Below are 22,083 nucleotides of genomic sequence, written 5' to 3' on the forward strand. Positions count from 1 at the left end.
GTGGGTACTGTGTTCTGCTGGTTTTGGTTGTGTGGAAGGACCAGCGGCAGTGGGAACAGATGGATGAACAGATGGAAGTTTCTTGCGGTTTTTAGCAGCCAACCAGGAAACCACACTATCTTTGATTACTTGCCGGCATTCTTCTGAGGTAACGGGTGGGCCATTTAAGCTGATATGCATCAGGGAATTTAGCATGTCCCCCTTCAGAAGACTTCGCAGGCGATTCTTGATTAACTTCACTTTCGATGCCCCCCTTTCGGGCCAGGCATTTGATACTGGAATGACAAGAAGGGCTTCTACAACAGAGATCATCAGAGGGAAATGTCCTCGGTAAGAAAACTTCTGCTTAACCAGCTGCTGCATGACCCATTCTGCGCAAGAAAGTTTACCATCTTTGACAGTTTGAGGCAGCTTCCATGTGAGGAGGTCGTACTTCATGAGTTTCCACTCAGCTTGAAGCTGTGTTTGACTAACTTCATCACCTGGGAAGTAGGTGAGAAGCCAGAACATCGATGTGCTCTTGGCCATACTCCATGAAATCATCACTCTCTTTAGGTGGTATGGCTGTTTTATCAAACACTTGCATTGCTGTGAGAACTGGAGTCGCATCTTTGAATCTTTTGGTGATATTCTTGACCAGCCCATTGACATAGTTCTTTAAGAGATTCTCCAGATACTCGATGTCTTTGCTTGAGAACTTGATTTCAGTAACAGCCAAGGTTCCTCCTTCAGCTAAATCATCTTGCAGCTTCTTTATTGGAGATTTACTGTCAACAAGTGCGACAAGTTTCTCCTTGCAAACGGTGATTGATGGTTTGATGTGGGCAAAGTTGATCGTACCCTGCTGGAACACTCTACTAAGGTCACTTAGTACTGGAAGAACTTCACGAAGAATGTAAATGGTGCCTATTTTCTTTACTTTCATGAGCTTCTTCAGTAGACCATAGCAAGACGGGTCTGCCTTCAAGTGGCGGAGGGTTTGGAGGATGGAAGGAAGGTCTGAACATACTGCTGCTATGGCATTGTCAAAAGATAGCCACCGTGTTTTGCAGGCCTTCTTTAACCGCTTGCCAATTCTCTTGTTTGCCTTGGCCCCAAGAGTAAGTTGTTTCATCTCTTCTTGTACGTTTAGGTATGCTGCAAGCTTCTTTGGAGAGTTGTCGAAGATTTTCCACAGCTGTGTGACCTCTGTCTCCACCGCCTTTATCATTGCTAGTTCCTCGTTGGTGTCAGTGCAGGCCAGAGCTAACCTGTGGCATACACAATGAACTGCCACCAAGCTGATGACATCCTTCTTCAGTAATGCTGCTAGGCCTCTGGTTTTACCAGTCATTACACTTGCCCCATCAGTTGCAAGGCCCCTTAGGTTCTTTAAGGGAATCTTCAAAGCTTGAAGCTGTTCAGTGATAACACCATGTAATGTTGTTGCATCAGCACTTGCAGATTCTTCCAGAACATTGGCTGTAAATAAGAACTTGCACTCTAGTCTGGCTAGGTCCATATCAAAGTACTGAACAAAAGCCAGCATCTGCTCTTCATTGCTGACATCTGCCATGTCATCCACCAACAGGCCATAAAAGGACTGCTCTTGAAGCTTACCACAGATATGATCACGCACTGTATTTCCAATCGTAAGAAATATCTCCCTGAGTGATCCACGAGATCGATGTGCGAAATACTTCAGCTCTTCAAGACCCAAGAGCTCCATCAGCTCAAGGAGGGACGTGATCTTCTTGTTGGCAATGGACTCCTTCGCCAGCCAGTACACTGCATGGAAAGCTTCCTGTAGCACTACAACCTTAGAACTCTCCTTTTCATCCACTTGCTTTTGGAAGTGAGACACTCGATTTAACAGCTCATTCTTCACTGTTGTCTGATGTTTTGCACAGGTCATATGTTCCTTGACTGTACTCCACTTGAATCTTGTGGATGGATCACTTGAAAATGTTTCACTTCTGTTCTGGGCAGACTTGCTTTTATGTTTACGGCAGAGTAGGCAATACATTCCCTCGTTCTCCACATAAACGAGCCACCAGATAGCAGTTTGGGGACAAAAGCATGTCTCCCTCTTGAACAACCACTCGTGCTGAAAACGATCTTTCTTTTTGGTCATCTTGACTCGATCCATCTCTTCTTTTGAAATACCATTGCAGCCGGTGTTTCGACATTTATGGAAGTGATGCATTTTATCAATTTGTGCTGATGAAAACAAATTTTCAATGATTCTGTTTGTCTCATCTTCTGGTAGTTGTGGAGCGCTAGATTGCAATGCTGTGCTATCCTCACTGAGAAGAGCTGGGCCACTTGAAGCTGAACCGCTTAATTGATGAATAGAGCTGCATTCCAATTCCTGACTAGTAGATGCAGTTGTTTGATTTGAGCTGCTATTTATCTGGGTACTGCTCTGTGTGGTTACATCGGTGCTTACAACTTCCATCTCTAAAAAACCAAAATTAATTAGACTTGCTTAAAAACCCTTTTCCCATTTTGCCCCTCTGAAATGCATGCCAAAAAAGTTAGGAATGCAATAATAAAAGAACTTTTCACAAAATTTTACTTCTTTCACAAAATTTACAATTATCAAAATGTCCTTTTAAAAATGTAAAAACCCGGTAAAAAAAAAAATTCCTCAAGAGCCCACAAAAATGAAATTAACATTTTACTAATTAACAGAGGCGCCGTCACGTCTAGTGGATAAATTTGACGACTTTCTTGTTTGTATAAACACGCATTTGGCTGCTTGAGTGTTTCGTCTTGCAAATAAAGCTTAACTTATTTTAAAATTATCCTTCTTCGTTTCAGTAGTAGTATTAGCCTTAGTATTTCTTTTTGATTACTTAAATATGTCAGCAGACACGCGCCAGCCAAAACGCAAAATGTAAATAATAGTAATTTAATAAGGCGGTTCAAAACTTTTACAGTAGCGTAAGAAACAAAAGTGTTTCTAAAGCGAGACAAAAGAATGGATAATTCGAATGATAGAAAAAAGTATAACGCTCAATTACATGAAAATGTTAGTACTCACAAGATAACCAGTGAACCAGAACGACTTTTGTCGTGTCCGGGTATTGAATGCATTGTGTGAGGTCTTTCCACTGATATTGTTTTCGTAAACAATACAAAACGTGTAAAGGACGAGTTTTTATCAACACTTACCTTGCTCGTCGTCTTGCTCATTCTCCTCTTGATCTTCGCTGATCTTCTTCTTTTTAATAAAATTGAAATCAAGCAAAGTCCTATTTCGTTTCGCTCCGCCGCCTCCGGTCGCCATGATTTTTTTTCTACCTCGTGCGCTCTAACGCAATCTCTTCTCGCATTTCGCAAGCACGCACATCGACGCGACATTCTCAGCTTTCACAATCAATTAAATCAGTTCCGAATCGTGTCACGCACACATTTTATTGTACCTTTTTAAGCAAAATAATTTTTTTTTTTACTCCCTGTGATCCGATTTGGCTTCCAAGGAATTGTTAACTGAACAATTTTATTTCCGCAATTCGGAGTAGCCGGCGCAGTATTCGGAATAGCCGGTGAAATGAGCCGGTTGCCGGCTTATTTTGACAACCCTGAAAATACGCACTTTTTTGGCTGGAATAACGGTATTGAGACAAGTCTAGTGCATATGAAACATTGTGAAGACTAAACTTTAAATAGGAAAATTTCAGTTGAAATTAGCAAGTGTATTTTAACGAGAGAAAACAAAGAGCGCGATATGACTTTTGTCATTCATTCCAGTCCACGCATCGCAATCGACCAAAAAACAATTTTAGGATCAGACATTATTCACTTACGCTTAACCTGGTAGTTTTGACCATAAGTTGTCGGACAGACACTTTCAACCCTATGTTTTTTTTGGTGAACCCTTTCTTAAGGAGTCAACTAAATTGGAAAAGAAAACTATATTTAAAAAGTTTTATGAACCCTGAGCTCAATTCTTACTTTTTACTCAGCTAATTAACACCACTGGATCACGCGAGTGAAATTCACCAGTCATGATATTGCCTTCAATTTGGTCTTGCTTGAAAGCTGAGCTATATGTAATATTTAACAATGGAGAATCCGAAAAAGAATTAAGTGTTCGGCTCGTCTAGGGCGAGGAAATGGCATGCAGGGTTTAGTGTACGGTTCTAAGGGTGCGAACTGCGAATGTTCATGGGTCCAATAACGGATCATTTTAGAAGGATAACTAGTAGGGAGCTTAAGCACGCACATTTTTGAAACGGGGACGACAACCGGAAGTGAGCTGTTTTCTCTTTTAATTTGTATTCACACAACCACATTTACATTACTAAATATCTTTTCTCCATTAGAGATGATTAGTATAAAAATCTGGGAGATACCACTGTCCTGGCACAGGAAATGTTCTCTTCCGGTTGCCGTCCGCGTCTCAAAAACGTGCGTGCTTAAGCTCCCTACTAACAACGGATCCTTACTAGAAGGATTTGTAAATCGGAAAACTTCACTTGATTGCTGCTCGAATGAGTCCCTTAAAGAACAAAATACATGCCAATTTTGAGTTTTTGCCAAATGTCTCCCCCACCCCTCACCCAATAAACGTCACCTCTTTGAGTTCAAAGACAAATCAAATATGTCAGAAAATAACAATTGTTTTATTTATGATCATCGTAAACATTGTTATTCAACACCTTTGAGTAAGTTGAGGACACTTGTAAAAAATCACTGTAGCTGGCATAACAACAACTCTCAACCGACATAATGATCTGCTAATTGATTAACAAGTCAATTTTCTTTAAGCTAACACCAACGGACGAATGTCTTATAGTGTCTATAATTTTTATTCCTTTGAAACGGGTGCTGTTTTATCAACCTCAGAGTTAACTAGCATCCCGACTAATCTTGAATTGAATATACCAATTTTTTTTTTCAATTTAGTCCATTCGACATGAGTAACATATTGACTAATAGCTGGAGCCCATGACCAGGAGCGTGCAACTTTCACTGTATTTGTGAAATAGCGCTTTCACAGACCGAGTTATTTTAAATTGATTTTCCCGCGAAACGATGCCTTTCTAGGTAATCATAACTTACTAATGATTGCTCCTGCAAGCCGAAGATGGCTCGAGTTATTAAAATGCCGTTACATAAACCTAGTATCGGAGTTGAAGGCTTCTGGTCATGGGCTCCTGTTTTCTACAGTAATGATTCAAAGCCTACCATGAATAAAGGAAATTAAAGCCTCTAGAGAGTTAAACCTGTTTGTTGTATGGACACTTTGTATGCTAGTTATATTACTTAAAGTTAACACGCCTATGACATTTAAATTGCCTGGATATAAAGTTCACTGTGTAAATATTGTTCTGAGATAACTTAAAACTGATAACGATAACTGATTACTTATTTAGAAGACCTTAAAAGAACCATAACAAAGCTGTATTTACAAACAAAACGAAACGAAACTATTGTAACTTTCAACTATCTTAAAGTAAAAAAAATTGATTTCTACAACAACATAAATTCTCGGCCTTGCTTTCTTAAATTTTTTTTGAAAATGAAATTTAATAAAGAGATAACGACCTTATCATCTGGCCCCTTTATTTGTTTTTGATAGCACTGAGCCGGCTTGTCACAAAGTCTTTAAGGAAATGTACACTGTGACTACAAAAAAATTGTTTTTTATTGAACTTGATTGACAATTATCGTCAAAGAAATGTATCGAAAAAAAAAAAATTAAAAATCGCTTGCTTTGGTTTTCAAAACGGTTGTGGTGACGGCAATCCAGCCATTCTGCAGTTGTCCAGTGCAAATCTAAAGTAAAAAACAGAGAGATTCACTGTTCTATTTTTTATACACCTGACGATGGATGTTGATTTTGCTTGTATTCGCCTTCACAATGCAAATAGACAATGTCTGTTGGATAAACAAGGGCGTTGATAGGTTCTCTGTACTGTCACTTCTTCCCACTCTGAGTTTATACCTTCCTGGTCTTAGCTCGGAGAATTCGGTTAGAATGGCAATTTTTCGGTCTTCCGAAAGCCTCACTACTTTGGCTAAAAAAACTTCAGGAGCACTCTCCGTAGAGTTGCCTGCCACTAATGCAACAAACTCTCCTCGTTTTGGTAGATATTCCACGTTTCCCTCTTCATCAGAATCACTGAGAAGTTTCACTGACACCTCACCGAGGCCTTGAGAAGCCATAGATGCTAAGAAATCAATTGCACTACTTTTCTTCTGGGCTAGCGGTCGTTCGTCATAATACCGTTTTTGCGTCCTCACAGAATGTTTCATTGCCGTGGCAAACGATTCCCTGAGAGACTGGTCACCACTTCCAGGCAACATTAAAAAGTGATTCACCACTGCTTTCCTGACATCACCGGTGGTTACTTTGACGCTGAAATATTTCTTGAACATGGCTGACACGTAATTGGAGTAGAAGGCTTCAGAAAATGGGTCACCCCTTTGACTGCCAAAAAAATAGTCGTGCTGTTTTCCGTTAAGTAAAGAAGGCCTCACTTGAGAGTGGTATAATGGGAGATAGTACGTCAGAAATGTCAACGGAGTGAGATCAGTGCGATTAGGCCCGTATGTAGACCTGGTCTTGTAAGCGTCTTCGATTAACACAACAGACTGGTCTTCCTTGAAACATAAAATTCTGATCTTTCAATTGGGCCTCGTTTTGATCGCTATAAATGCGCAGTGTAACGAATTCTTTGACTCGCCCAGGATTTGCCCTTCAATATAGTAGTAACAAACATAAATCATGACAACTTTTAGCTTGGTTAACGCCCGTCTTTTCAGAGACTTGCCATTTTAACTCCTGACAAAACTCTAGTAATTCAGAATAGAAGACTTTCTCTAACTGGGGTTTCTTGGCCGCTTCTTCTACTCGTTCTCTTCCTTTTATACGTTCGAGTTGTCTTTGCACGGCTCTTATTTTCTGCTCATTATCGCTCCGAACATCTTCATCTCCGCTAGCTTGAGAATCTATATGTACTTTGTTCACGTTAATGATGGATGATATGAACCGACTACAGGTAATTGATTTGAGACCTTGCTTGTCAATCATGTACAAGTAATTAAGGAATTCTTGCACTAACTGGGGATTTGTACAATGGGATAACGCCGGCTCAAGGCATCTCATGTTTTTCAAAAACCACAGAAATGAGCTTATTCTTTCGAACATTTTGTCCAAGGTACTGCTCTGTAAAGGCCCCCCGTCACAATTACAATTTGTATTGGCCGAATAAAACTGACGCACTTCAGCCAAGTGAGACAGCAAGCGAGGTGACATTTCTGATTCAAGAAGAGTACAACTGGCTCTCCTTTTCTTATCACTGCAAGCGACCGTAGATTGGCCGGATGCGTCGTCTTTACAGATTTTCGAACTTCAGTGCATTCAATCTTATCGCTTGAAAACTCGGTATCAAGGTTTAACATCGCTTGTACATGTATCTCTGAAAACGAGATCATTTACAATTTAATGTATTTCATTTAAACACGCCAGCCTGGCTTAGAACCAGAATCGGCTAGAAAGGACAAACTTCAAACAACATCTCCAACAAATTACCTGTACGTGCTCTAAACAAACTTCTGAAAACATAAGCTGGTGATATTTCTCCTTGTACTTTTACGAGAACTCATTGCAATTACATGTTTAGAACATAAGTGGTAAAGCGGAGTAAAAAAACTTCTTGTTTGCTCTCATTTTAAGGCCAAACAAACCAGCAACAGATCGATTATTTCTGTCCAAAAAGATTACAGATGATTGTTATTTAATTCCAGTTAACAATAAAAATTCGAGTTTCATTCCTGAACAAAGGAAAAAACAACTAAACCACATTTTAGAAATATGCATCCACTTGAAATAAGTCATCCGTAGAAATAACAAACGGTTTAGTGTCCAAGAAAAGAATTTGTGGAGTAACTTCTTCCACAAACTCTAAGCTATTACTGGTGTACCGTTTTGTCGTTCTCGTTCTTTCTCTCTTCTTTCGTTTCTGTTCTTCTGACATAGGCCATCCAGGCATCTTGCAACCTTAGTAGATTCGAAATTAAAAATCTTAAGACATACCAAAAACTGCAATTCAGAGCAAAAAGCAGCCCTAAACAAATTAAAAGTAAACACTCAGCTTTAAGTTTATATTCCTCCAATACTTGACTTGAATAACTACAGCTATATTATGTTAAACCTGGATTGAAACCATCGAAAAATGCAAGAAAAATATATTTTCCAAACCGTACCTGAACACGAAATGCATCGACTGTCAAGAGCTTTGCTGACGTAGCATGGCTGTTTAGCCGTGTCAAGCCTCAGAAAGAATGCGAAAAATTAAGCGTTGTTCAGGTGTGAGTGTGAGTGTCTGACCTGGCTTGAGCCTGCGATCCAATCAACAACCAGTCCTGGGTCAGCAGTGATTTAAAAGAAACCAGCTGACCTCGATAAGGTCTAACTTGAGCCCGCGATATGGTCACGTGATAGTGGTCAGCAAATACCTTGTTTTGACAGGTGTCAATTGACCATAACATTGATGTCCAATATCAAAGATGTATGCTGTAAACTACAATCACGGTCATAAGTCGTTGGAACAAACTAACTGATGCTCGATTAATCCCATCAGTGTACCAACATTGTGTCACTGATTGTCTCTACGTGATAAGGTGTAAATTTCATGTAACGATACGTGGCAGTCAGTACTGGAAAGTTCACGTATAGATGGCTGTGCCAACATGCCACGTTTTTCGCCTCTTAATTAAAGAATAAAAGTAATAGGGGTATATGCTATTCCCATAGTATTCAGCTTATTAACCAAAGATTTTGATTCCTTAAGATGGTTTTTAGAGGATATGTCTCCACTGAGATTAGAGCGACTTTCAACTATGAAGGAACACTGATATGAGCCTTAGAGCCATAGCAAGGGCATGTGGAATTTCACCGACTTCAGCATGTAGGATTTTAAAAGGGGGAATCCGCAGAATTTCATCTTGCCCAAAAAGGACGGGATGCCCGCAAAAACTAACTGCCCTGCAACAACGTCTCCTGATTCGAAACGTCAGGAAACTGAGAAATGAAAATCCCAGTTTTTCTCTCAGAGATTTAATGCGGGAAAGTGGGGTGAGCAGTGAAGAGGTTTCCGAGAGAACAGTGAACCGCTTACTTCAACGCCAAGGATTCCACTAATTGCAGACGCGAAAGAAAGGACTATTGACTAAAGATGATATGCCAAGGCGAGTTACATTTTGCAATGTAATGAAAACAATTTATGATGGCGACGTTTGGACGAGGCAAGTGGCATTTTACTTGGATGGGGTCTCATTCACTTTCAAAACGAACCCATTAAAAGTGGCAATGGCACCTAAAGCAAGAATTTGGAGAAAACGAGGCGAAGGATTAACGTCCGTATGCACAGCAAAGGGCAGTAAGGAAGGAACTGGTAGTAGGCTAGTGAAGCTTTTTGTAGCTATAACCTATAGTGAGGGGGTAGTTCTTTGTGAGTCATATGATCACCTAACGGGTAATTTTTTCGCTACTTTTATTGAAAAGCATTTCAACTCATTATTCCTCAAGGCGAACAAAAATGGAAGTAGGTTGTGGCTGCAAGATGGGGATCCTTCACAAAACAGTAGAGCTGCAAAAAGAGCGATGGAGAATTGTAACTGTGATATGTCTCTAATTGAAATTCCTCCCAGAAGTCCAGACCTTAACCCTATCGAGAATTTCTTTCATTTAGTGAGAGTAAGACTGAAGGATGATGCCTTACATCTAAAAATAACTAAAGAAACCTTCGAAGAATTCAAAGCCAGGGTAATACGCACTATTTACAGTATTCCAGTTAATATAATAAACAAAACTACCGCTTCAATGCCGCAGCGCCTTCAACAGATTATTGATAACAAAGGTTGCCGCATTAAATATTAAACAGGATACAATTTTTCTTAATAGATAAAGATATCTCCTAATGTGAATTAGCAATGTAATGTTGAAGTATCTTAATATAATGATGTACAGCCTAAAACAAGATCAACACATGAGGGAGTGAGAAAAGGTTGTAATCTGTTTTGAACGGGTTACCATTGTAACCCATCGAAATTGATAAAGTCAAGTACTGTGATAACCTTTTAAAAACTCATCGGATTACAAAGGTAACCCGTTGTTTATTGCGTGTAACAGTATACAGCGGAAATCATTATAATGTACACTGAACTGCTACACTTCTTAGGTGTGTAATCTTTTTTTGTTTTTAATTAAGGAAAATAAGTATTTACTCATTGCTTTTAGTATATTGCGTTTGTAATTTACTAGTGATTTTGGTATAGTATTTAGGAGAAGGCTGTACGCAGAATAATAAAACGTGGCAAATTAATGGTACACTAAATCAATGTCATAATTGTTCATTATAGTATTAGTTTAGTGAAACATTTCCCGCAAGGGCTCAAAACGACTTGCTCCGACTCCGGTATCTGAGCATACATGGTAAAGACACGCCATCTTACGGACATCATTTGAGTTTCCATATCATCTACCACACCCCCTTTAATTGCAACGATTTCACTTTTAGAAGTACAGTAAATTGGAGTGTCCTTCTCGAAGACTATGTCTTGCGCATAATGTGTCTTGGGCGCCGAAAAGTGAACTGGCTGTCCCTCCAACAATAGCAACATATCTTGCCATGGTAACACTTGAGCAGACCAGCGAAAAATCATTTAAAAATATTATTTCGGCTAACTCTGCGCCTACCCAAGCAAATGTTGTGCTCGCTGGGTTTAAAAATGTTCTATTAATAAATGTCAATGGATTTAATAGAAATGTTTTTCCACAATTGGCTGGGCCTTTGAGAAAAATATTACATATTTTCCTCTTCCTTTTTCCAATAGTTCGCGCATAGCTGCAGAGAAATCATCTCACACGATGCAATTTCATTCAAGAATATTCAGTGCAATATGCAACCAACGGCCGTCACAATTTTCTGCGCAATTTCCTTCGAAAGCTTCTTGGAGAATTTGCATACGCGACATTCGCTGACGTCTTAACGTCTCCTCAGCTTTTTCAATCTCCCACCCCGTCCTGATTGCTTCCTCGACTGCTTTTTTTCCCTTCCATTTTCTGTCTCTTGGCAAGTGCAAGGAGTTCCAAGTATGTTTTGATACCTTTAGAGACAGCAATTTCGGAAACATCAAACATGGAAAGACGCGGTGGTCGTTTTCGCTTTTTAGAAGATGATCTTGTTGCAGAGCTTTCTTCGCCGGACTGTAGATCTATATCCAGTTTCTTATTTAGCTGAGTAAGTTGGCGCTTGACAATATCGGCTGGTTTTTGGTCAATAAATGGCAAGACGATTCTAATGGTGTTTTTATTATTATTGCTGGTAGATTGTGATTCGACATCTGATGTATTGATAAAGTTACAGATGGTTGCCTCAATCAATTCAGACGGGTATCGTAGCTTGTGAAAAATGGATCTTATGTGGATATAGATCTACAGCCAGTTTTTGTCAGCCGCAAGCTCGAGGATGTCCTTAAATTCCGTGAGCCCAAACCATCTTTAGTCAGCCAACAACTAGTCGTCTACAAATTTCAATGTGGCTCGTGTGATGCGAGCTATGTTGGCTATACAGCTCGTCACTTGCATCAACGAATTGAGGAACATAGATACTCAGCTATCGGGAGGCATCGCCTAGCAGATCATGGCCTAACAACAGCACCCCCAGCGGCGAGTTTTAGTGTCTTAAAGAAATGCGCATCGAAATTTGATTGCTTAATTCATGAGATGTTCTACATCAGAGAATTAAAACCATTACTTAATGTGCAGTCAGACTCTGTCAGGGCAAAACTATTTACTTAGATTTCACATTTATTGTTAGCGTACTATTGTATATATTGTTCTATTGTTCATGTACTATAAGTTATGCTTCATCCGCTTAAAATTCATTGCCTGACGATGACATCGGACGATGTCGAAACGTTGTCAAAATGAATCTAGTTGCGTTTGTCTTTTTAATCAATTTTATCACAAGATCTAGACTTATTATATTTATGTCTCGGGTTTATATGCTCATGTTATCAATTACACCACCTCATCGAGAAAATACTGCATATGAAAGGAAACTTTTTTTTTCTTTGTGTGCAACAAGAACATCATGAAGCCACTGAAGTTCATGACCAAGTGACCCTACTTATGTGCAGAGGAAAGAGGCCCTGGGTTGCTACATCGATGATGTGTGTGAAGTAATGCCTGCCTGCGTGGTTGAAGACGTTAGGAAGCGATGGCCTAATCCAGACGGGGTACCGTATTGTGGTCACCGACGGACATGAAGAAACTTGGAAACTGTGTGTTTATAGTTTTACGATAGGGAGGGGGGTGTATTAATTAGAGAATACAACATTATGACCACTTTCAAAAATTAAAAACCTGCAACACATCACATGTGCCTCTTCAAGTATGCAGCTAACCTTGAGCCAGTCCAATGTCACGGCCTGTTCATCAATTGCTGGAGAAATAACGGAAAGTAAAGGTGTAAAGATTGCATGACACCCAACCCTCAACAGCCTTTGACATTCCACATAATGCCAACACAGGGCTGCTAGATCTCGTTTGATGTGCAAATTTTATCCTTACCAAGTTCGCAACAGTGTCTTCAAGTCAAGTCAAAGAAGCCAAGATTTACATCTTATTGTTATGGAGTAAAATAACAACGTGAAAGTGAAAAAAAAAAAAGATTAAATACAGTGGAGGTTAGGACACTGAAATAGTTAGAAGAACTAATCTGATAGGTACATTTTTCCTATACAAAAATCAACCACATCAGCAAGTTGCACGGACGTTTTGTCGAAGTGTGAAAAATTCTCTCAAGCGAGAATATGACATAAAGGGATTATGAATAGATCAATGACTGATTGGAAGTATGATATGGAGAAAAAAGACGTATTAGCTTGTTCATTGCCCATGTATGCACAAGAGATACATGTATGTCCTGCCATTTTATTTCCTAGGAGGAAACAGTTTAAAATAATAAATTCACACCCCTACTATAAAAACAATCTTAGAGGTACAGTATATGTAGGTAAATAAATTGAAGGTCATTGACTTTCATAGATCGGGTGGCTCCTAAAGGAGCCGTTTTATCTTTACAATCTGTCAATATTTTGTCTTTACTCCACAATCAATAAGGAATATGTTCCTCTTTGAACACTGTCACAACAACTGCAATCAATATGTTATGGCTATAAACCCCACAAACTCTTGACAGAATGGGCCACAGAGTTCCAGGTGTGGTGATCTGTCCTCCGTGGTTTACAATGGCTGGGCGAGCAAATCATAATGTTGATATAAATGATCTTCACTCTGCTTTGCATGTACAATCTGAGGATAAATAAGGATTTTGATAACATTTCAACAACAACCTGAGAGGAGGTGTTTATTTTCTGTTCAGAATGCTTTAAGTAACATGTGTTGTGCTGGCGAAAACAAGGCTAAAAGAGAATGTATGTAGCAGGGACCAGATTGCAACTGTTTATAATGAAATACAAAATATCAAACATTACATTTTTCATAGCTTGTTAACAACTCCCCTTTGAGGGGCTTATCAAGGTCAATATCAAAGAAATAATGCATATCTGCATAGAATATAACAACTCTACCACTTCCAAAGAATGGAAGACAGTTCAGTAACATTGCAGCTATATGCAGGAGCAACCAAGGAGGTGGACTGGGAACTACCGACATTTATGTGATTACTAACCAATTCACAATGTAAGTGGAGCAGCAGATATTTTGTGTCTTTCAAACAATGTATGCCATATTGCCTCTCTGAATGCAAAGGTCTTTGGTCGCAGAACTCTGGTGGGAGCCATTCTCCCAGGATGCCTCGAATGCTGATAATATTGCACTGAATAAACATCTCGACCAACATTCTCATTCTAAAATAGCAAGATTTGGAATTTTGCAGTCAGAACTACAATATAAGGCCCACTAAATTGATCAATCATAGCACAGAATTAAGTTGAGACAGTCACACATGAATGCATATGCATGTACTGAAGTTCAAAAGTACAGTGTGCATAGAACTGGTGTGAAAATCCCTCTGCATATTTGCAGCACTGGCTGTATAGTTTGAAAAGTACATTCAGATGCTTCAAGCCAGCCCAGTGTGATACGCATGGCTCCAAGTACACTGCCATAAATTAATGATGCTGTATGTAAAATGCAGGAAGTACAAAAGCACTACAATGACAAAACTTACCCAATCCAATATGGCAAGAGAGACTCTCATCTCATATGTGTCATCTCCAAAATGAATCCTCTTGGGGGCATATATGAGCACAACAACATGGAAGGACTCTATATAAAAGGTGTCTCGGCACTGAAAAGAATTGTGAGGAAAACAGATACAATTTGTAGTCAAAGAAAGCTTGGTATGCATCACAAGTTCTCCCTACCAAACAAAGTGTTGCAAACCTTTTCCTAAGTAAGTTTGAGGGCCATAGTGAGTGTTACAGCATGCAAGGTGGCGTGTCAGTAATATCTCTTGGAAACCAAATAAAGTGTGAAAGCAGACACTGAAATTTAGCAGTGGGTGCTTTGCAATACCAAGTGGCCGAGGACCTATCATAGCGTGCATACTACCTAAAAAACTAAATCTAAGATAAGTACTTCACAAGAGTATCTTGTGTCGGAGTACATAGAATTTCTCTGAATGGATTTTCTGCATGGAATGTATAGTCAGGTTGGAAATTTGCACACCTACCAGGAGGTAATCTGATGGATTCTTATAGATTGTGGTCTTCATTATTGCAGTCCTGTATGCATCCACAGCTTTCGGATCAGACACTTCCTTTTTGCTACAGATGTAAACGGCATGCTTGCACCTGGAGTCTTGTTGACACAAGTCATGTTTTCCCTGTGAAAATTTAATAATATTAGACTTCAGGAAAACAGTAGGAAATCAACAAGTAATTGTGTCTATGGGCAAGTAACACTCTAAATAATATTTTGGACTGTCATATTATTATCACATGGAGAGATATCCTTCAAATTAAACGAGGGCTACGCCATTTGTTCTACATTCAAACAGTGATTCACTTCATTCACAGCAGTGCAACAATGCCCAATAATGTAAATAGGAAATGAACGTGAAGACTAAATAGTTGTTAGATAAGGAACTAATTACCTGATAATGGTCCACAATATTTAACGGATACTGCTGAAATCCAGCTGCTGTGCCATTATTGTTCCTCATGGCCCAGTAAAAGTGAGTTTTGGTGGCTTTTGAAGCAACGACACAAAAATACTGTTGTTTGAAGGGGCAGGCTGAAAGACCTATCTTGAACTTAAAACATCTCTTTACCTTTGTCAGACAGTTGTGTGAACCATTTGATACCTTCATCACGACGCGTACCACTGCATATCTTTTTCATGTCTCTTGCCACTCCCTTTGTACCTACGGGGTAAGATCAAGGTACAAGTAATCATTATTGTGGCCTATGACAGAAAACAGCACATGTTCCTCCCTCTCATTAGCATTTACCATGGCAAATATCAAAAGAGTTTTTGATTCCTTTTCCCTGGAACCATGCCTCCAATGCCATGACACAGTCATGAGCAATTTCTTTAACATTATGACCTATTTGTGAAGGAAACAACAGAGTAGCATTTGTTAATTCCCAGCAACCCTCCCGTACCATACACATGAATTATGGTAAACCAAAGACATTGTAAAACATGTCAAACAACCCTGGTGATCATCTCCTTCGTCATGGGTACTTCTCTGCTGGGAGCACTTCTTTCATTCTCACGACTCCAGTTACAAACAGCAATGATCTTTTTGTTACTGAAAATAAAATAAAGTGTGGCCCCCCCTCCCCCCCCATCAGAGTAATTTTTTGGAAGGCCCCCCCCCCTGAATAAAAAATACATATGGTGTTAAAAGTTACTGCAGCATTAAAATTTCGTTTTGTTACATTTCACATAATTTATTGCAAGAAACCTGAAAGCTAGAAAGCTGCTTTTAGCAAATCACTGAAAAGAATGAAAAGTCAATTTCTGCTCTTCTTGTTACAGCTCGTCCTGAGCGTGTTGTAGCTGGCCGCTCATCTGCGTATTCCTCATCTGAGATGATAAAAGCAAGAACGACATCATTTGAGTCGTCTTCAGAGTCAGGGGCATCACTCTTGTAGTCATCATCAGTTTCCTCTCCCTCACTGCTTTCATCACTGCTGTTTAGTTGACCTGATTCATTCCTGCGTCCCACTTCGGCTTGTCCAGTTCTGAGAGTATTCATTCGCAAGAATTTGTAAAATCTCTTATCCTATTTTTAATCTAACTTTTTCGTTCAACCCCCCTTTTCCTTCATTTTTTTTCGGCTGGCCCCCCCTTTCAAGCCAATTTTTTTTTAGTGGCCCCCCCTTTCTCATAAAAAATGAACGGTCCCTAAAACACTTCGCTTGTACGAAGACACGTTTCCTGTGAGTTCAGAAATTGTTTAATGATATTCGTCACCTCATGATCACGTCGCTTGTTTGTTTCTTATCTTTCATGTTCATTTGACTGTTTTGAGTATAATTTTCAGTCAATGTCAATTTGTATTTTAAATTACGAAAATTCCATAGTCGATAATACACATCAAGACCTAAAATGGGTCTCGGCTTATAGCCGAGTATTATGCATTTACAATTCGTGTCAATCAAGTTGACTTTTTCCTTAAGAAGTTTGGGGTCTCGGCTTGTAGCCGAATAAGTACAGTACCTAATGTAGAGTACTATGTAAGTGGACATCCACTTTTGTAAAAAAACGACCCTTTATTGTAGATGCCTTCATTTTCAAATGTAATCATTCAATGAAGACTTTTGGAAACTGAAACATGAATTAGGGACTCCGTTTGGATGATCATTAATCTCACACCTGGGAGGCTGGCCAATAGGTTAATCAATTCTTCCTCTGAATCTTTAATTACCACCACTGCTCTCTTCATGCGATCAGATAACAGCTTGCCTAAGAAATGAATACAGTATATGTAAAGCCGGAGAGGGAGTGAAAGTTATTTAAGGGAACTCAATGATGGACAGCCTCTGAAAGAAATATTTGCATTTAAACCAATGTCCTCCTCATCGCTAGTTGGGTGTGAAAATATCTGTTGATCAGACGGTTGCACTTTTAAACTGTCACCTATTAAGTGAAGAGGTCATCTTCAATAATGTTCGATTACACAATTATACAGGGTAAGTGTGTATGTGTATAAATCAGGCAGAGCAGAGACCTGCAATCATGGTACTGATTGAAGAAAACGTGTTACTTTCTCCATGGTGCTAGCTAAGGTTTCGAAAGGTCATATTGTGAGAATAATTTTAAGCCAAAAGAAGCAATAGGGTTAAAAATACGATTTTTGCCTAATTTGATGGTATCATGATATTGTTTTTATTGATTGCTTACACAGGCACAGTTTACAAAGAAGCAGGTCATCGAAAATAAGCCTTGTTCAGCTCAAACTTGGAATTAACCCAAGAGTAAGAACCAACATTAAGCCTACAAAGGGTTATTGTGATGTTAAGGGTTAGATTTGCTGTTTGGGTACCATCAACACTCACAGAAAATGTATTATTCTTCACCCCCTATGGTCTGGCCTGATCTCCTTTGTCATTTTTCCAAATCTTCGTAGATAGGACCAAAGTCTCTCGAGGACTTCACCATCAGCCAGACCAAAACCAGGTACTCTCCAGGGACTGCACTTAATCTGGGGATCAACAAACAATACAAACTTGTACCATCAGTGAACAGATCAGGAGACGGAGGTGGTGCTGCATAGGGCGTGTGTTGCGTATGAACAACCAACAGAATCCACGCATTGCCTTAACGAGGGCGGCGGAAGGTGATATGGAGAAGAACTGTAGATTGAAGGAGAGAGGCAGAAGATGGGTTTTGCCACCTGGAGCGAAGCTGTTAACGCTGGTTGGAGGAGACAAGTCAACGGCCCTATTCTCCCAGAGGAGACATGGAAATAATAATGATAATAATAATAATAATACAATGCAAAGGTAAGCAATGCCATTAGAAATACACCATGGCGTATTTTAATTTATCCTTTGTACTAAATGGTGGTCATTATTCAAGAAAGAAAATATATTAAGCAATGAAAAAACGACACACCTGGCTGTTGGCTTTGTGTCCATAACTAAATGAAAAATAGGAATTGCCAACTTAACAGACTGCAAAATGTGGTGCTCCCCTGGAGCCTAAGCAATGCATGTTATCTTATCAGTACAAACAAATAATATACCATTAATTTGCAACTTTTCACTAATGTAAAAATAAAACAGACCAGCATGAATACAACACAGGTGAGTGGAATGGTACTGTACCAGCAGGTGAGTTTCCAAAAGGCATGCAGCATCATAAAGGATGCACACATTAAGTGACTGACTGCTTATTTCATCCAAAAGATTGTTTAGAATCCAAACTGGATAAGCATGTCTATGGCAAAAAAAATTTCCACATGAATGTAAATTCTTAATGAAACGCTATATAGTGAATGTTGCAAAAAATAACTCTTGAGCAGCACAAAGCGACATAACATAACTATCTTGTACACACTAAAGTTTATTCTCCGTCTTCTTTTGCCTGATTATACACAGAATTCTTCAGGGCATCTAGCAAAATACAGTGAAGAAGCACACTATTTCTATATGGGGCTCATGATTATTTCCATGAATTTTTCACCCTGAGAGACTCTCGATTTAAATTCGTAATATTATTAGTTACACAAATCTTACATGAGGAATGTTTAAACATATCAGCTTTCATGGACCATCATTTATCAACAACCTCTATTAAAGGTTGAATTTTCTCGAGCATGCTCTCCATAATAAATTACGATTTCGTTGCAACACTGAATTCTATGGGTTCTTTATTAAACATACATGTACTTATCAAGAAAATATGCAGGACCACAGTGATACACAGAGAATAAACACATCATAAATATGATAATAAGCTACAGTCATGGAAAGACTGCATGACAGTTCTGGGGATGGGAGGTAGGGGGTGAAGGGTATCATACCTGAAACAACCCAAACCTCTACAAAACTCCTAACCTCAGGCCTAGTATTTATCCTAAGGTTACCATTTTTGTAAAGGTTTGGGTTGTTTCAGGTATGGTAACCTTGAAATCACCCCCTACTATGAAAAGCCAAATGATGCAAAATTCAAGAACCAAGATTGGCTTCTCATTCAACTAGTTTCCTATCAAGCTCAACACATAATTTTAAGCAAGCTCAACAAAATGAAGTCATCACGTCCAAGCTCAAGAATGAATTTAAGTCACTTTCAACGAAAGAATTATCTCAATTTCAGGCTTCGTTCCACTATCGACACCAAGGAGGCAGTGTGGCCCGCTCTAACCACTCGTTGAATTTGATCCTGGTAGTCCCTGGTTCAAGTTCCCAGCTGCACTTGTAAATAGCCAACTGGTTTGCCTCCGGCCAGTTGGGATCTTAACAGTTGTTGTTCTGTTCTGTCGTTTTGTTGTGGTTCATTGGCCCTGAAAAGCCCCTATGGGGAGCGGTCAATTGAGTATGTATTTGTATGTATTTTTTTTAATTAGTTGAGACGTTTTAACAACAACCTTGTATACTATTCCGGAATTATTAACCCATAATGCACTTCGATATTTTCCCGCCAAAAATTGAAGATGGATGCAAACACCTTAGAATGGGAGCAAATCTTTGAAGAATTACTCCATTTAATGAATGATTATGAAGCCTTTTACAACTCAACAGATTATAGATTGCAAGAAAATATAGTTATTCAAATGGAGTCAGCCCTTCTTGCGCTTCAACAGGTCGTACCTTTCGTGATCGATGCAAGACTTGACTGTGCTGCGGTTGTACAAGACGTTTTTAACAACATTCGTATTTTGTTTTTAGAATGGGCAAGAAGAAGGGAAAGTCAGACAGGCTCTCCCTGCACTACCCTGGCAATTTATTCATTAGAATTCCCAAATTTTGAGCGAAAAGGTTGGCCGGGCAGGCCAAAGTTTGGGCTGTTCCATAGTCTTAAGTTTCCTTAAGTCACTTGGCTTCAGAATACAGCGCCACAGAGTAAGGGTAATGGTAATGGTAATGAATTTATATCGCGCATTTTCTATTATCATATTCAAATGCGCTTTACAAGCAAGGGATCTATGGGTGAGATCGGACATCAGCATACAGCTATTTCAACTTACGTTGTCGGTTCAAAGCCTCAAGCCTGCAAGATAAGACCGGAGGGGAATATGGGATGTTAAGGAATAATTATCAGCAAAATTAACAATGCCTCGTCCATACAGCGAAGATCTTCGATGGCTAGCCATTTAGATGAAAGAAATATTAGGGTTTCAAGTAGATGAGGTTGCAGCTGCTTTGTGGATATCACCAAGAACTATCGAACCTTATGTTTCAACAGTTTTAAATTCTGGAGACGTCAAAGGAGGAATTATTGGAAGACCAGCAAACAGTGTGGCAATGCATCCGCACGTGGAATTTTTGATTATGGAGGCAGTGCTTGAACATCCCGAGAAAACGCTATCAGAAATTGTATACAGCGTGTATGCTCAAACTGGATCAGAATTTCCTTTAGCAAGCATTTTCTATTATTTGCAACGAAACCATTCCAGTCGAAAAAAGGTTTGTTTAATATTTTCCAGTTTTTAGAAATAAGTTACAACTTTTGAAGTAAACAAGCTGCAGCCTTTTTTTTCCCAAATCAGCTGAACAAGATTGCTCTCCAAAGGTCTGAAGAGGCACGAGTAGTCTTCTGCTCGTATGTCTGTGCTTTGGATTCAGAAATGTTTGTGTTCATAGATGAGAGTGGGTTTGTAAGTATCAATAAAATACTTATCTGACAACGCTTTGTAAGTTAATTCAATTATGGTACCTCTAAAACAGTTTATCGTTTATTTTGTTGATAGGACAAAAGGATTTCTCAAAATTATGGACACAGCCTCGTTGGGAAAAGAGCAGTGGTTAAAAAAATCATGCAGAGCTGGGGTCCACGTATAACTGCCATTCCAATAATTTGCACTGAGGGCATTTATTGATATTGGTAAGTACGCGGGAAATGTCAACGCCGTGACTTTTCTGAATTTTGTTACTGTCAAACTGTGTCCTAATCTCCTCCCATTTAATGGCAGAAATCCGCGAGCAGTTGTAATATTAGGTCTGTGAGGTATCATGTTCTATGAATTATCAAATTTCATTTTCTAATGCAAATAAGACATGTATACTAATTGACTTTATTTCAAAACTGGCCGAATCCGTATTTAACATTTCTTATTTTTTTATTTGTTATGCTTCTTTCTGTAGACAATGCAGCAATTCACTGCTCTCAGCAAGCTATCGATGCAATTCATGCAACTGGAGCTATGGTTGTATTTTTATCACGCTGTAGCCCTGATTTCATGCCTTTGGAAGAACTATTTGCACAAGTAAAAAATTGGATCGGAGAAAATGATGCAGCACGGCATCCAGAGCTTATGGTTGAAGAAGCCTTCCTTCATGTAACAGATGAAGAAGCGAAAAACTTTATTCATCATGCAGAATATTTTTAATCTCTCAAAAAATAAGAGAGAGCACTGAGTTCTCTCAGAAGTTTCTCCTTTTGACCAACAAACTCGTCATTTGAAATGACACCATCGTTATTAAGTGATTTCAAATCCTTCAGTTGTTGCAAAATAGCACTTCGCATGCGGATCTACGAAGAGAACAAAAACCGAGAGTAAGCAAACAAATGCTAAAAAAGATGATAACAGCTTCAGAATTAGTAAACTTCTTATGCTAATGACCTTACTCTCAGCGCCATCAGCTGTTGAGTGGCGAGCTTCGCAGTCGGTTGTATTCGGTGCTCGGCCTTTAACCTTATTCGATTTGCCTGAGAAAAATGGCAAATCCAGAGGTTCATCTTCGCTGCCATGTGTGCCGTTTACCTAGTATGCAACAATAAATTAATTAACTGTATTCAGTGTATGCCTTCGCTGACTAATTAGTAACGAGCGCCATGACTTCATTTTTAAAAAACACCAAGAAACACTATTATCAAATACTGGACCACTATATGGAATTGCTCTTTCTTACCGTTAATTTGCAAGAGCTATTTAATTAGGA

The 22,083-nt window shown here is 39.1% G+C and overlaps 2 protein-coding genes across 2 annotated transcripts; both read right to left on the reverse strand.

Annotated features, from left to right (window-relative positions):
• Window positions 1-478: 478 nt before the first annotated feature.
• LOC138020873 (zinc finger protein 862-like) lies at window positions 479-3,271 on the reverse strand. The gene is made up of 2 exons (XM_068867780.1): window positions 3,157-3,271; window positions 479-2,439 (listed from the first exon to the last, which is right to left on the reverse strand). Exons 1-2 carry the CDS (start codon window positions 3,269-3,271, stop codon window positions 479-481), a joined length of 2,076 nt encoding a protein of 691 aa, XP_068723881.1.
• Window positions 3,272-13,195: 9,924 nt separating this feature from the next.
• Window positions 13,196-15,369, reverse strand: LOC138021960 (uncharacterized). The gene is made up of 5 exons (XM_068868981.1): window positions 15,300-15,369; window positions 15,123-15,217; window positions 14,700-14,852; window positions 14,196-14,315; window positions 13,196-13,872 (listed from the first exon to the last, which is right to left on the reverse strand). Exons 1-5 carry the CDS (start codon window positions 15,367-15,369, stop codon window positions 13,699-13,701), a joined length of 612 nt encoding a protein of 203 aa, XP_068725082.1. The 3' UTR covers window positions 13,196-13,698.
• Between the last annotated feature and the right edge of the window lie 6,714 nt (window positions 15,370-22,083).

The sequence above is a fragment of the Montipora capricornis genome, chromosome 10 (assembly GCF_036669925.1).
Source record: "Montipora capricornis isolate CH-2021 chromosome 10, ASM3666992v2, whole genome shotgun sequence".
Taxonomy (NCBI): Eukaryota; Metazoa; Cnidaria; class Anthozoa; order Scleractinia; family Acroporidae; genus Montipora; species Montipora capricornis.

Bases quoted from the DNA above. Each gene is read 5' to 3' on its own strand.
- LOC138020873 (XM_068867780.1), bottom strand. From the start codon at position 3,271: ATGGCGACCGGAGGCGGCGGAGCGAAACGAAATAGGACTTTGCTTGAT. The intron at 2,440-3,156 runs GTAAGTGTTGAT...TTGGTTTTTTAG, and splicing joins TGAGCAAGACGACGAGCAAG to AGATGGAAGTTGTAAGCACC.
- LOC138021960 (XM_068868981.1), bottom strand. From the start codon at position 15,369: ATGAAAAAGATATGCAGTGGTACGCGTCGTGATGAAGGTATCAAATGG. The intron at 14,316-14,699 runs GTAGGTGTGCAA...AATTCTTTTCAG, and splicing joins ATCCATCAGATTACCTCCTG to TGCCGAGACACCTTTTATAT. The intron at 13,873-14,195 runs GTAAGTTTTGTC...TTGCTATTTTAG, and splicing joins CTCTTGCCATATTGGATTGG to AATGAGAATGTTGGTCGAGA.